The sequence below is a fragment of the Fragaria vesca genome, linkage group LG4 (genome assembly GCF_000184155.1).
Source record: "Fragaria vesca subsp. vesca linkage group LG4, FraVesHawaii_1.0, whole genome shotgun sequence".
Classification (NCBI taxonomy): Eukaryota; Viridiplantae; Streptophyta; class Magnoliopsida; order Rosales; family Rosaceae; genus Fragaria; species Fragaria vesca.
This window is the reverse complement of record NC_020494.1, coordinates 8,325,063-8,341,506: the sequence shown is the minus strand read 5'-3', so window position 1 is coordinate 8,341,506 and position 16,444 is coordinate 8,325,063. Positions and strand designations below refer to the sequence as shown.

At 35.9% G+C, this 16,444-nt stretch overlaps 1 protein-coding gene across 1 annotated transcript; it reads left to right on the top strand.

The window, feature by feature from the left end:
- Window positions 1-2,559: 2,559 nt before the first annotated feature.
- On the top strand, window positions 2,560-14,657 carry LOC101310894 (probable helicase MAGATAMA 3-like). Its single transcript, XM_004298004.1, has 19 exons — window positions 2,560-2,666; window positions 2,747-3,061; window positions 3,127-3,330; window positions 4,270-4,461; window positions 4,632-4,667; window positions 6,084-6,169; window positions 6,348-6,398; window positions 6,978-7,089; window positions 7,160-7,265; window positions 8,217-8,314; window positions 10,196-10,285; window positions 10,393-10,488; window positions 11,252-11,305; window positions 11,397-11,455; window positions 11,540-11,624; window positions 12,405-12,773; window positions 13,047-13,169; window positions 13,280-13,369; window positions 14,439-14,657. The coding sequence occupies exons 1-19, from the start codon at window positions 2,565-2,567 to the stop codon at window positions 14,655-14,657; spliced, it is 2,487 nt and encodes an 828-aa protein (XP_004298052.1). The 5' UTR covers window positions 2,560-2,564.
- The last annotated feature ends 1,787 nt before the right edge of the window (window positions 14,658-16,444 follow it).

Sequence of the window (16,444 nt, the reverse complement as noted above, 5' to 3'; positions counted from 1 at the left end):
TTTTTTTTTTTTTTTCAGATTTGCCCTTCTAACTACCATCTTATTTCATTTTATATCATTTTTAAATTTAACCTAAAAATCTTTAATCCCTCATAACTACATAATTAAAAACTCGTTTCTATCAATTTTTTTTACTATTGCGAAGATCTCGACGAGACATTTCATATATGCCCCTATCTAATATATTTAGATAAAATCATATACATGATTAATTATTGAATTAAAAAAAGTATATAGCTTATTCAAGTAAAAAGGTTACATACTTATTAAATCGTAACAACACAAAATGCTAGACTTAACAAAATTACAACATAACGAAATAACTTACATAAAATGCTAGACTTATTAAAAACACATTATTTTTCAACAAAAAAAAACCACATATTATTATAACCGTCAACAATAATTCGGTACTCCACCGCTTTAGTTACGGGGCCCCTCCATGTCCATCACTTGTTCTGGTACCTCCGCTTCCTCCATAGTCTTTACCTTCTCTGTATCCAAAAGGTCCTTCTTAAAGACTCATTCCTCCATAGTCACCAATTCCTCCATAATTTGGCGTTGCTTTGTATTCACCACTTGATCCATATTGACTTGAAACTTGAAATGCATTACCAAAGCTTCCAGAATTGAATGTAGCTTGTGTGTCACCTTGGAACAGATTCATGTTAGCAAAACTGGCATAGCCAAACGTCATGGGCGATTGTTGTTGTTGGGATTCACGAGCTCTTCTTTGCCTAATTTCATTTTTTCTCATCTCAAAGTACTCACAATCTTTCAGATCCGAAATGGAATCCAAACTCACGATTTTGGGATAAACGTGTCTTACATGATATAATTACTACATGCATCATAATGCACAACATGATTATTGAGGATGAACGAGATTTATCGGCTCCGATTAGGGAATTTAATGAAGCACCCGCCCCTATTGTTGAGATAGTAGTTGATGAAACAACAAGATTTAGGCAATTTCTCGATCGCCATAGGAAAATCAAAGATAAGAAAGCTCATTATGAACTTTAAGATGCTTTAATTGAACATATCTGGCAGCGACATAGAAGCACATAAGTTTGTGATCGATAAATGTTTATTTTCAAATAAATATTTTGTTTTCAAATAAATTTGTCATTTTTATTTTTATTTTTGTTTGTTGTATCTTTTAATTATCGTATATTTCCTAAGGAATAAGATCCATGTCCTTCTCAATAGTTGTAGTTTCAAATTATTTTTAATAGTATATATATTTATATATATGAGAAAAGAAAAAATATGCATAGAAATATAACATTACATATATATGACAAAAAAATTAGATTTGGCTTTACCTTTGTATTTAGCTTACGGTGGGAGTGTTTTTTAAAGCCAAAAAACTATAAATTTAGTTAAGGATTTAGCTTACGATGGGAGACTCTGGTAAGCTAAAAATATATTCCACATAATATTCTTATTTTATAGGCTAAATTTGGCTAAGGATTTAGCCTACCATGGGAGATGCTCTTAGGGTGTATGGTATATGGTTAGGGTATAGGTTTAGGGTTTAGGATTTAAAAAATCATCAAGAAACCTAAAATGGTCTTTGACAAAATCGCTAAAATAGTTTTTTATCATGAAAATCCACATGTTAAAATTTGAATGGAATGGAGGACCACATTATACTGCCACGTGGTCCTTCGGGAGCATTGAAAGATTTCTCCACTTGAACATTGAATGTACGAGCGCTCTCTTTAAACATCTTTGCTTAAGCTCCACAACCAAGTCATTATCCTTACTTGGGGATTTATGGGACTTGTTAAGGGAACCAGTGCCAACCGCTCTCATTAGCCTTGCACGTGCGTTCTTATAACATAAGCTGACATCGGAGTGCATCCCGACCGGACATGTGGACACACGTGTGCGGCTCAATCCGATGCGCGCTTCCGGGAGATTCCTTCCGTGTCAGGCTGTCAACAGCCACGAAGACAATCTGCCCCTCTCACCTCTATAAATAGGCGCCTAGCCTCACAAACAAAGGTAACGAACTCATTCTTCTACTTTAAGTTACAAACTATTCGCTAAGATGTCTAACTTGAGTGTCGGAGGGTGATTGTCTGGAGCAATTCGAATATTTCCTTAACCTCTTTGCTCATTTTGCACGTTAACGGATAACAAATCCTGATTCGCTCGGACCTCTCCATGTGAATCACATTTAACCCTTAGCCAAATTTTATTCCTCAAACATTTAACCTGATATAAAATGTTTTGTCCCTACAAAGAATGAGACAAGATGAGTGAGGAGCTCATGCATGCCTGCCAAGACCAAGACAGTAGTCCAAGCCACACCTAGTTTCGTCGTCGGTAGTTATGCTTCTACCCGGAGATGTGTTTCCATTTCGAGCAACGCCAAAGCTGTCAAGTTTGTTTCTACGTCAAACTTATGGGTTCGCGTGTTTATATATATTTTTTAAATTAAAATTAAAATTAAAATCAAATTTTTTTTTTATTTGTGATATTTTGCCTTTTTCAAAATTGGTGTTTCAAAGTCAAAACCCTGAGCGAGTGACTGAGGGTGGTGCGGCAAGGCAATGACTGTGGAGATGATAAACAAGGGAGAAGCTCCCTGCAAAGCCCATTTCGACAAGATAGTTCTGAGTTGGGACTTCTTCCGCATTATCCAGGAGGCCGACGTAATCTCTCTCTCCCTTGTCTATCATACATACATGTGTCATTCATGTTTTCATGCTTCCGAAATTGAATGTTGAATCAGAAACGAAACAAGCAAAAGGAAAAGGTCGATGAAGGTGAGACGAAACGTAACGTCGAGGACAGTTACGCGAACGTGGACGACTATATCTCTACATACGTGCCTCTTCTTTTCGAAGAAATCAAAGCTGAGATTGCTTCCAACAAGGAGCAGTGGGGAGCAGGCAAGACCACTTGTGTGACGGAATGTGAAGAAACTGATGGGTTTCACAGGGTTACTGTTTGTGTTGACTTGGATGAGGGCGAGGACGAACAAACAAGAGTCAAGGTTGATGATCTTTTTCTACTCTCCAAACCACAGTGGTCCTCCAAACCAACGGTATAACTCAATGCTTGCATCTTCTCTTGTGTTATTTCCAATACTTGCTCATTTCACTAGTACAGGTTCCGGAGGAGAATTCTTATAACAAATATGCATTTGCATTGGTGGAAAGTAGAAACAAACAAGAGATAAAGCTCAGAATGTATTTGGCCGGAGAGGTCAGAGATTTGAATGCAGATGCAATTCATTATTCTCCAAGGCTCCAACAAGTGCGGTTATTGATTACTTCTACTGCCGATGGAGACAGGCTCTTTGACGTTACTAAGGTAAATCATATGGATTCTTTTATTTCTTACAAGTGAATCTAACTTCAGGCTTGCTCTGTGACATTTTCAACAATTTAGAGACTTCCACCTTGTAAACAAGAACAATACGACACAGTAGTGTAAATGGACCGTCATCCCACTAAAACGTAAATGTTTCCTTTCTTCCATAAGTGTAGCCAACTAAATGAATGGTGGACCATACTATTCCAAATCTTTCATCCTCCATTACTCATTGTGCTGTGCTGTGTTGTCTCCACCAGAAAAGAGCAATTGGTTGTTGAAGTCTTCAGTTCTCTCGTGAGATGTTCACAAGAAATTCTATATCATAGACAACCCTATTTTGTCAATTCACTCCCTCTTCTGTCATATGAGAAGCTAAAATTTGTCCTAATATAAGGTGTTAGCTTGGGTTATTTCTTAAATAAGGACAACACATGTGACATGTATCTGAGGAGAAGAACTGCTGTTTTTGTTCCCCTCTATTCTTTGTAATGTATTAGTGGGTGGACTAGTTGTTTCTACGATATCCAGTTGCAGAGATATGTTGAAACGAGTTTCTAGGGAGTCTAATCTGGGTTGAATGGATTGTGTAGGCTCGTACATAGAAAGATACAAGAATTTTTGTATAATGGTGGAGAGAAAGAAGAGAAGTTTCCTACTGGAGATTTTGGGAGAGGGTTCACTTTAGGCTACAGTTCCGTCAGGATTCAGAAATAGTTTATCTATTCTATTCTTTGTCATTGAAATGCTTCTGAGGCTTAGCTTATTAAAATGTTTTGCTGTTTGATGCTATTTTGAGATGCAGCCTAGAACATCTAGCTGCACATTCAGTGGACATCTCCTCCGGGATGTACTTTGTTTAGTTGTTAATAAAAGTTTATTTCTTATATGTATGGAAACAGAGATTGGATTGACTTCAGTGCAATAAACATGTTTCAGATTTGCAGTTTATCTACTACCGCTCATGAATATACAGCCTTGCGGTCGATTGGTTCTCTCCCTTTTATGGATTTGATACTTGCACCTTCTGAGAAAAATCTTGAGGCAGAAGGTCAAGCCTGGAAAGTTTCTGGGCCTCTTGAGGAATATATAAAAGACAATCTTAATGAATCTCAACAAAAGGCCATACAGGTATGTCACTATTAAAAGTATCATGTTGCTACCTTCACATAAATGAAACACTAAACTGATTTGACTTTTTGTGTGCTGATCTGTTCGTTGAGCTTTATCTCTGTTGATGTTTAAATTTGTCTATAAATATTTTAACCTTTTCTAATGAAGGAGTATTATTATTGCTGCAGGCCGGTCTATCACGTAAACCATTTATCCTGATACAGGTATTCTTTGTGTCCCTTTGATGATCTTTTAGACCCATCATACCAGCTTGCTTATTTTCATTTAATGTTTCCTGATGGAAAGATTATGAGAATAGTTTTGTTCAAAGCTCATAATGAACTCTTATCATGTGCCAATATACAACACCTAAAACTTCTAGGTTCTGCTTTCTGGATTAGATATTGTGGGTCTCAAGTAGGGAATCTCTAATCTAATTATACTGGTGATCAGAGACTAGTAAGATTGTCTTAGAAACAAGAATCACATGTTTAGGAGCAAGAAGAATTGGTGTGTGTCGATCCCTTTAGTCATAAATAATTAGTGGAAGTCTAAGGCTACTCTCAAATCCTGGTTGCATTACTGCTTTGCCCAAAGGATGACATAAATTTATGAGAAGAAAAAGATGCAGTAGTTTGTCGCAAAGTAATGCGGGAGACAAGATTACCTTCTATTCAAGAAGTTCATTTACTAAACCCCATATAATTAAGAGGTTTGTTCTTCAGGATGTAATTTCTCTATTCCATAATGTTCGATGTATGAACTATGAACTGTCATAACTCGTGTCTTTTAGAATTCTTGGTTGCATTAATTTGGTTCTTTGAATGATTACATGCATCAATGGCTCTACGGAAAGAGCAAAGTTGTTAGCTTAGAAAGATAAGTTGATAGTGAATTTTCTTGATTAGTTTTTTTTTCATGTGTAAAGCTTGGGTTGACTTCGAGTGATTCTAAGACACCTTTGGTGTGCTGTAGAAAGTGATGAAGTAGTATGGGTTTCACATTTAAAACCAATTGGCAATGAATGGAGTGCCCCAAACCCTTAAAAACCCATAAGCAAGGTCTCATTTTCCCGATGTGGGATGATATATTCTCAACAGAAAATTTCTGATTTCTTCTTACTGCTGTGAGGCTGGGAGTCACTATCCATTTTTAGAATTTGTTCCTCTTTCACTGTATCATACTCTATCTTATCCGTGTACTTTATTGGTAGAGGGTCTAAGCCTTTCTTTTAGGGCACAATGCATTCAGCTCTTGAGTTGAGACTAATTAGTTGTGCTTGATATATGCGTCGATGATATGATGACAAATAAGATTCATAATTCCTTCCATCAGATGTTTGATAACATAAGGAAAGTCATTAGGAAAGCTGTTAAAAAGTTTGGTAACATAAGGAAAGCCATTAAGAAGTTTGCAATAAAAAAATGTGTTGTGAGTAATGAATGCAAAGAAGGGGGAAAGCATAAGGAAAGCCATCAGGAAAGCTGTTAAAAAGTTTGGTAACATAAGGAAAGCCTTAGGAAAGTTGTTTGCAATAAAAAAATGTGTTGTGAGTAATGAATGCAAAGAAGGGGGAAAGTGGTTCTTATGTATTTTGCACGTCTTGTATATGACACTGAATCAAACTTCCATCCATCTAGGGTCCTCCAGGAACAGGAAAGACGCAGACTATCCTTGCGCTCCTTAGTGCCATTCTGCATGCTACTCCTGCAAAAGTAAAAGCCAGGTTTGAATTTTTGTTCTTTGATACTTATATTATCTGGTCAACTATGCCTAAAAGTTATTCCTATGAACTAAAAAAAGAAGAAGTGAACCTAGGAGCGTAGAGGGTTTTGATATGAAATGTATAGATTCTATATTGTGAGAGAAGTTCTTTGATCATGTAATATTTACTTCTTTTGTAGGGTTTCACTGCTAGACATAAAGCAAGAGCCAAAGTTATCTATTCAGGAGAAGTAAGTGTTTAATTACTTTTTTTCTTGTTCACTGAAAACATTGTGAATTTTCTTGTCCACTGGAAAGATTGTACATTTTTCTTATTCAGTGGAAAAAATTGTATATCTTTCATATCAGCAAATTAAATCCTTGAGTTTGTATGTTTACTCCAACCTCATAGTAGGGGCTCTGTCCTTTATATTTATTTATTGTGTTTGGAATTACAAAAATAATGAAAGCCACCACACAAAGAACAAACCCTAGGACACACTTGGTTCATTATTCCAACTTCCAGCTGAGAAGTATTGACCTTCTTTAAAAAAAAAAATATTAATTTTTTAGTATTTTTTATATTTCAAAAAAACATTTAGCACCGAAGCCTAAAGACAAGCCAACAATCCTTTTTTGTCTATGAAAAGAATCGTTTACTTCCTCCATGCCATATAAGATCTCTTTTCCTCCACTCCAGCGATACAACCCACAAGAGATTGAAATAAAAATACATGTGCAAAAATTTATGGTCCTCTTTTGGCAGTCCCTTTTGTTGACATGTAATGATTCAATAATGAAATATATATTAATGTTCTTCTCTTTCTTAGATTAAATCATTGGCGACTAGCGTCTCCCTGGCTTAGTGGTAGCAATCCTAGAGAGAAAACAATGCCTGTTAATGGCGATGACGGTTTTTTTCCAACCACCGGAAATGAGTTAGTAAGTGCCAGTCTATGCATCATATTGTGTTCTGAAATAATCCTCTCTGCTAACCCTTTTGTAATTTCAGAAACCAGAAGTAGTCAGTTCTACTCGTAAATATCGTGTACGTGTCCTTGTGTGTGCTCCTTCAAACTCTGCACTCGATGAGATTGTATTGCGTGTTATGAACAATGGTACAATTATCCCCTGATTTAGGATTTCCAGTTTCTCAATTCATTATGCTCCTTTTATTTGGAGAACTGCTTGTTAGACTTTTAGTTTCTTTACCTGTTACTGAAATTTTCGTGGAAGATTGATTACTGTGTAGTGTGTACAAGAAAAATACAAGTATTCTTTAACAGAACATATTCGGGTGCATTTTGTAATCCATTGAATATTGAATTCTGCTTCTAGGGTGTTATAAATCAATAGTAGTAAGTTGAGGAGGAACAGCAGTAGACACCCAGTCAAAGCAGAGTCATAGAAAGACATTATAATAGTACCAGAACAAACGGAAGTTTTATGTTGAAAGTAACCGACATAATATAGAGGATGACTTGTTAATCTAAATGTCCAACCTAGATGTTTCTTATTACTCTTGAAAGAGAACATTGTTCCACAATATTGCGGGATAAGGGAAGATACTCTGGTAGCACTGCACACAAAATCAATTAAATATTTAGAAGGACATGATTTAGCCTCTGTTTGTTTGCAACATTTGAGATATACAATGAAGTTTGTCTTAAAGTTCTTTACAAAAAAGAGTTGCTGAATAAAAAAAATTAGGATAATTTAAATTGGTTGTGCGCACACTGGCCCTACGCTTTAATATATTTGATCATTGAGTGCTAACCCATCAGTGACTATCAGATAAGGAAAAACTGAACTCTTCAATATTCATGGATGTTTAGTTATCCACTAAGTACTGGTTAGGTCAAATTGGTGCATAGTCTATTTCTTTTCAAATAAAAAAACAACGGTGTCTGATGTGAAGATGACCTTTATTTACTTTATTTTGTTTTCATTCTTCTTTTGGACAAAGTTTGAGCATATGAATATCTGCTTGTAGTCTACATTATATTCATGCATTTCTTTCCAGTTCTCGATGATTTGCTTTTGAATTGATGTATTCTTGCTATCCTCAGGTGTGCGGGATGAAAGTGACCGTTCATATAGTCCCAAAATTGTGCGGATTGGGATCAAGGAACATCATTCTATCCGAGCTGTCTCCATTGATGAGCTGGTATGTAATCAGTTTCTAATAATTATCACTCTTCAGCAGAGTACTTTTAAAGTTCCACATATCTATCAGTAATTATTTCTCTTAAGCAAGCTCTCAATTGTTACTGCAAATTTGTATCCTTCTGTATTACCTTTTTGATGCAGTATACAAACTGCCTAGATACCAGGATCGACAAACTCTAAAGCTTAAGGCTTTAAACTCACACAGAACACTTTGGTTTAGGAATCACTCCCATGTTTCTCACCCAAAACTAGGCTTCACACCAATCCCATCACAGGAAAACTCAGAAGCTCTCTGATAATCTTATTCATATAACATAATATGACCAGCCATTCGGCACTTACACTTATTTATACTAGAGAAGTTAACTGACATTAACTAACATTAAAGACTCATTAAGACTCTTAAATATCCAAACTGAAGCATAAAGACCTAATAAAAGAAATCTTAAAACTTCTAAACTGAAATGGAAAGCTGAAAGGACACAAGGCAGAAATTTGAGAGGACACAAAGCTTTGGGACTTCTAGAGTCATACTCAGCTTTCCCTCCAAGCTGCAGATATTATACCGAGAGCAATTAATCAGTCCATATGGAAAGGGAGTGATTAGGTGCTCTCTTTTTCCATTTCTTGCGCTCATAAACCTTAAAAGGGTTGACTGTGATGTCCTCATCACTTTTGCACACTGATATGAAAACACCAAAATGCAAAATGAATTTACTATCTCTCCTGCTAGTTTGGTAAAGAAAATTATAGTGATGCAAGTTTGTAATTTTGTGTCTATTGTTAAAGCCACAAGTAACCTTCTGTGCTCCCGATAGAGGTCGGGAACGGAATCAACAAATATATGACTGGGAACTCATGACTAATCTGTCGATACAAATAATATTTCTCCTTAATACACACACATATTACAGGGAGGATCTCCTTAAACTTGAAAAGTGAGGATGTTTTTTTAGCATGTATTTGGATAATCAAAACCACTCATTCCTTAGTTACCTCTTACATATGAATCATACAAAATTTTAGTCAAATTGGAAAATGTTTAACCAATCGGTTTGCAAAATATTTGTTTTAATTTTATGTAGCGAACTACATTTGTTTACACAATTTTGAATGTCCAAATGATTATATAATTTGTCCAGTTTTTTAACACAATTTTTGCATAGAAATCATTGAATCAAGCAATCTATTTGTGTAAAATAGCAAAAATCCTCTACCTCTTAAAGGGGACCTTTCCCTATATATAGAAGCCCTATCAGAAGTGGGGCTTCCGCAAAACAGAAAAAGTGCAGATTCGCCGGCGTTGTCCATCCTCTATCCTGAATTAGACACCGGAAGCGTTGCTGCTATTGCCTGTCAGACCCCAAGCCTCGATCTGGAGGTTCTTTTTGCCTGTGGATTCGTCTGCTACAAGTTTGCAGTCGACATTGATGATGGGCCTCCAACCTCGATCATCTGGGCCTCCATCTTTGTGCCAATGTTGTCCAGGATGCCTGTGATCTCCGTCCGGGAAATGCAGCGCTGCCGTCGACGCTTGATGCAGCTGTGAGGATGGACGTCCGCACTTTCTCTGTTTTGTGGACGTCCGCTTTTGAACGGCTCCGTGTATATATCCATATATTATGAGTTCTGGGTTCAATAACACCACCCTGTACCCCTTTTTTTTTTTTTTCCCCCAAGATTTGGAAACAAGCTAGTGCAGACTCCAGTAACTTTCTCAGTTGAAGTTCAGTATTGAGCTTCGAAAAATCAGTCCATTAGACAAATTCTGTCTTAAGTCTACAATATCTTCATGTCAAGGGGTTTCACATCCACACATGTGAAAACCTGGAAGGTGTACACATGTTGGTTGAAATTGAACAAAATTGTCCTGTTGCAGATACGCAGAAAGAAAGGAAGCATGGGGGGTGCTAAACAAGATGGTGATGTTGGTGCACTTAAGGCTGCAATTTTGGAGGAGGCCGTCATTGTAGGTTACATTAACCTTCTGTTATAATGTTTACAGTGAGCTGTAAGGGTTTTATAATTGTTTTTTTAGTTTATCTGATTTTTGTAATAAATATGTATGAATGGCAGGTTTTTTCGACCCTCAGTAGCAGCAGTATTTTATCCCATTCCAGTAAATCGGATAGTGGTTTTGATGTTGTTATAATAGATGAAGCTGCACAGGCTGTGAGTTCCTGTAATCCATTTATCTGTTTCAGCAGTTCTAGACTCCCCACCCTTTTGCTGATCTCTGTCTCTCAACTTACTATTCTAAAGTACTATACAATATTTCCTTTGTAAAATCATTAGTAATATATTACATATACCGACTGACACAGAAATATATATATATATATATATATATATATATATATATTTCCAGTTACATGTTGCAAATCTGGGTTTTTTGCACCCAAATCTTAAAGCATTTTTGCTGTCTGTGGTAGGATTTTTTTTGTTTTGATCTGAAGGAAAGTTTGTTCCTCACCTTGTCCAGGATTAGGTTGTTTCTTAGAACTTGGAATAATCTTTTTGGAACGTATCAATTAGAATAATTTTTCTTTTGGCCATGCTTCTACTTGGTGTTTTTTGTTTTATGCCATTGTGGATGATTTAAATTTTTCTAAACAAGTTTTGTCAATTCAAATGCAGTCCATGTAACGAACAAGATCAAATTTCTACCGAGTATAAATTTGAATTTGTTTTAAGGTTATAATTATTCGTTTAAGGTACTTTCATTAACTCGGGTTCAAACAATTAGACTTTTCCTGAACCTTTAATTATGTTTTCACATGTAGCAAAGTCATTGACTTCTTCGGTTGATTGTCAGATTATGTTTATAACGGTTTTTATTTTTCATCAAAAGATGGTGAGCATGTCTAATGGTTTATACTATTAATTAATCGATCTTGAGTCTTTGACATGTAGTACATGGTATGATTCTGTTTAGGTTGAACCAGCAACCCTTCTTCCATTGGCGACTGGATGCAAACAAGTATTTCTGGTAATGCTATTTGATGTTGATTCATTCCAGCTTTTGTTTTCACAGTTCCTTTCATTTTTTACTGTGCTAAATTATGTCATTTCACATTTAGATAGGTGACCCGGTTCAACTGCCCGCTACTGTAAAGTCTAGCATTGCTGAGAAATTTGGGTAAAGCCATAAAATTGTGACTTTCTTTTAATTGTTTTATTGATATTTTGGTTTAATGGTCTGGTAGCTATTTCCTCATTGCAGGTACGGAAGGAGTATGTTTGAGAGATTTCAGAGGGCTGGATATCCAGTGACCATGCTCAAGATGCAGTACCGTATGCATCCAGAGGTTAGATGAGAAGCTTCCATTGAAGTTCATTAAATAATGATCATCTCTGAAAAACTTAAGCCTTTGGAAACTGTGATACTACACCAATGCAATTTCTCATGGTACCGGAACAAATGAGAGTGATAAGATTATCCACCTACTATTTCAACCTCTCGATTTTCGTTGGCATCCACATGCTAGGTTTTCTTGTGGCAGAGAGGGGTCTGCATTTGGCCTTGTTGTCTTAACAACATGATTTTTTGAAGCCACAAATCATGATATTAATACTAAATTAAGACTTTGATACTTTTAGACATGACCTAGTATAGTATCCTATACATAGACATGACAGTATGAATTAGTGAACAAAACGTGTCTTAAGCGTTTATTGTTAGAAAGATACATTACATGTTCTGAAAAGAAGTAAAACATCAATGCAGTTACAAACCTGAACTTCGTAATTCATTTTTTTATATACCATATTAACATCAGAGGATATCTTGCTGTATTGAATCGAGTTAGTAACTATATCTGTTGTCAGTACTGTTCTTACTGTACTGAATATGAATAACTAAATCAGTAACCATATATATAGTCAGTACTACCTGAGTTTGAACTCTCTCTCTCTCTCTCTCTCTCTCTCTCGCATCTTTTGTATATATCTTGAAAAGGCTCTCTATTTTGTTATTTGTTTATTTAGTTTTGACCCCCTATTTTACTTTCCCTGTTATATGCCTTTACTCTGCTTTTGAGGTTCAAAGCTTTATATCTAAAAAAGTATATCTATGTATTCCTGAGCAGATCCGAAGCTTTCCTTCTGAAGAGTTTTATGCAGACTCATTAGAAGATGGTCCTAATATCAAAGAGCAGACAAAGCGTTCATGGCATGAGTTTAGCTGCTTTGGACCATTTTGCTTCTTTGACTTGCATGAAGGGAAAGAAGCCAAGCCTCAGGGAAGTGGATCTTGGGTGAATGCAGATGAGGTTGAATTTGTCTTGAACTTGTATCACAAGTTGGTGAGCCGGTATCCGGAGCTTAAATCGAGTAATAATTTTGCAATTATATCTACTTACCGTGCACAAGTAGAGCTCTTGAAAGAACGTTTCAAAAGTACTTTCGGAGTAGACTCTGAGAAAGAAGTGGAAATCACTACTGTTGATGGCTGCCAGGTAAGATGGCTAATTCGTCCCATTTTTGAAATACTAGACACCTGATCTGGTTTTCAGGTAATGACATAATGTAATATGGATCGAGTCGTCTGCATATAGGGATTGTCATTTAGTATTGCATAGGTTTGTCAAGCAATCCAGTTGCCTTATTTTGCTAACCAACTCCATGAAAAGTTAATTTAAATAAATATTTCAACAAATTTACATTACATTGGTCATCTGACAGTTTGAATGTTGTAGTATAAGTGAAGATCTTTAATGTTTTTCTTTCAGGGACGTGAAAAGGATGTTGCAATATTTTCTTGTGTCAGGGCAAGCAAGGAAGGAGGAATTGGGTTTGTGGAAGATTTTCGGCGAATGAATGTTGGGATTACTAGAGCAAAAGCATCTATCCTGGTATGCTTGAACTTTAAAGTTTTGAATGAAGTTCAAATACCATGCTTCATTTCACGCATGTTTTTGTTGGTGGGTGTACGATATGCAATTCAGAATTGTTTCTTTCTTAGGTGGTTGGATCTGCGTCAACATTGAAGAGGAGTGGAATCCATTGGAATAACCTAGTGGAAAATGCTGAAAAGAGACAATGCTTAATTAAGGTGAATTTCATTTTCAAGTATATGAAATCTCACATTGGATCTTGCTTCTAGAATTCCATTTTCACTTCTTGATATTTAGTTTCGAAAATGTATGTGTCACAATATGTATTGTAAAATTCTCAATAAAAAAAAAGTATTGTAAAAGGCGGCATCTTATGTAAAATCTCTAAAAGCTGCCATCTTACAAAAAATAATTTTGCTATCTCCACAAACTGGCACTAATGTCCATCTGTCTTTGATTCAATGCTCTGAGATTTTTATAATTCTTAGTGTGGGGTATCATTATTTCAAGGTATTGTATATATAGATAGTTTATTTTCTACTATTGTAACAAGTTAACAGGTAAATGATCTTATTTATGTATGAACACTAGTTGAATCATCTCAATTTCTTTTTATTCTATGAAACACGTGAATGTAGAGTCTCTTTTGTAACTGTTAGAAATTTCAGCCTTTGTCCTCTCTCTGTCAGAAAATTATATATGGAGGGTTGTGGGGAGACTTGGGAGTCTTCGATGTGGATTTCTATTTTTTTATATTTTTTTAATAAAAACAGTTCTGGTTTGGTAGTGGCAAGAATGTCAAACCTTTTTTGGGGCAGTGGTGCCTTCACTCTATTGTGGGTGCTTTGGATGGAAAGAAAGAGAAAATTCTTTTAAGTTTATGAAGGTGCAGAGGAGCTTTGGGAGAGAGTTGGATTTGGTCAGCTCTTTGGGCTTAAGTTTCTGAGGGTTTATAGCTTCTTATAGCTTCTTTGTATATTAATGGACTGCAGAGCAGCACCAGTTTAAGAGTTCTGTTTTCGATTTTGGGTGTTTCCATGTGGATTTCATGGGTTACGTACGTAGATTTGTTTTGAGCTTCTATCTTTCCTTGGTCCGCTTTGTTGTATTTTCCCCTTGTTTTATAACGTGTTCCCATCAAGTAAAATGAACTGTTAGTGATGTAGGGACATAATCTACATATTTCCTGGGAAACAAAATATAAACCTTCTTTTGCAAAACTAGCCTTTCAGGCTCATACATGTAGTTTTATGTTATTCATGTGTGATTTCTATATTTCAAATGCAGGTCTTGAAACCATATACTGCGTTTTTCAGTGATCAGAGTCTGGAATCTATGAGAACCAAGGAAGAAATCAAGCCAAGCGAGGAAATTCAAAATGATGAATTAGATTACAGCATGCCTACTTACACTGCTGGGGATGCTGATGAAGTCCAGGGAGATGATAATGGCTATGGTGACGGGGATGAGATGGACGTGGATGATGGAGGTTTTGGAGATGACTGAGTCCACGTATTACTAAGTTAGTTAGTGTTTCTTGAGCTGGTTAGGCAGCTTGTTTTGTAGGCCTTGGCTTCTGTCAGCTACATCAACACCCACTATACTTATTATACAGCAATGACACAATTAGCAATTCTTATATCCCGAACTCTTTTCTTCTTTTGATTAAGAGTATGTTGAGAGTTTGGTGATTCAAACGGATTGAAGATGATAGGGAAAGAGGAAGATGTTGTGAATCGTATCAAGTGGAGTGTGGTTTACAAAAAGTGGTGTGTGAATTTCAGCTTTTTTTTTTACTCCGAATTTTGAACCAACTCAAGTCTGAGTAAATCTAGAAAATCATCGACCACAAGACATGGGTTCAAGTCCATGACGAGTCCCCAGTGAGTCCAATATACAAACACTAAAATTCTTAAATTCTAAACACTAAGCCTACGATTAAATTCTTAAATCCAGACACTAAATAAGCCAAATTTATTTGAATTAGAAGTTCAACATATGAAATCTGAGTACTTGAAGTTTTAACATTATAAATTTGAACTTGAAGATTCGATTACACATATGATTGATGGCTCTGGAAGAGCACATAATATCCCCTCTTTACAAGAAGTAGAATCTGTATTGAGATCCCACATCGCCCAAAAGAGGGGAGGAGATGTGTTGCAAACATACCTCCCCATAGTGAGACTAATTTTGGGTTGGCAACTCAAGCACAAAATTGTAAAGCGAGCGAGATCCAAAATGGACAGTATCTCGATATGTCGCCTATTACGTGTGTTAAATTCTACAATATAGTGAGACACATAATATCATGAACCAGAAGTTCATTGAACCAAATTAATTATTTTGGCATGACTAGTTACATCATATTTTACCTATAGTGTTGTTTGAAATTAATAACAACTTTTGATGCCTGCTAGCTAATGCTACTCATAACAAATTGTTTATTTGCTGCATATTTTTTGTTGGTTTGTCATTTTAATGAGACACTTCTCTTGTTATGAAAGGGAAAAAGATTGTTCCTGAAGAACAACATGAATTGTTGTGGAATATTTACCTATTGTCTCATTTTGAGCTTGATGAATATCGTGACTTAATAAAAACTATTGATGACAAAATTATATGCTAGCGGAAGAAGATTTACTTGGGTAAAATCTCTGAGACCAACCATATTAACAAAAATAACCTTGCCCCCGTTTGATTTGTGGGAATAATGAGAATCTAAGTGACATGGTTCTCCTAACGAGAATGTCATTAACAATGTCCGAGTTCCTAATATGGCGGCTACAATATTACACATACAAAGGTTAAAAGTACACCATCAGAGGATGATATCTTGGTGATACAATTATACATCAATATGGTTGATACTTATGAATTTAATATTTTTGACCTTAACCTTGGTTTGGGTTCGCCACCAGTCAATGGACATCTTCACTCGAAAGGAAGTGATATACATTTAAACGCATTTTTATGCATTGTCATAATAAGACAATGTTCCCGCCGTTAGGGGGAGAGAAAAGACTACTGTCATTTGAATAACGGCGTGAATTTGGAGTAGAATGTATCCACCAGGTCTAAAGTTTTAAGCTCCTGAAAATGGAAGATTATACATGTCCTATAATGTTTTATGGTATTATGAATATAGATCCATATTCACTAAATATAATTCATTTATGAGAGATTTTATAATGTTAGAAAATCAAATACAATTAATGACTGAGATCGAGTATGTAGTGGCTTACACTCTTTAGTATGCTCAGCGCAAGTAAGGAATGCTCATAAATTTTGCC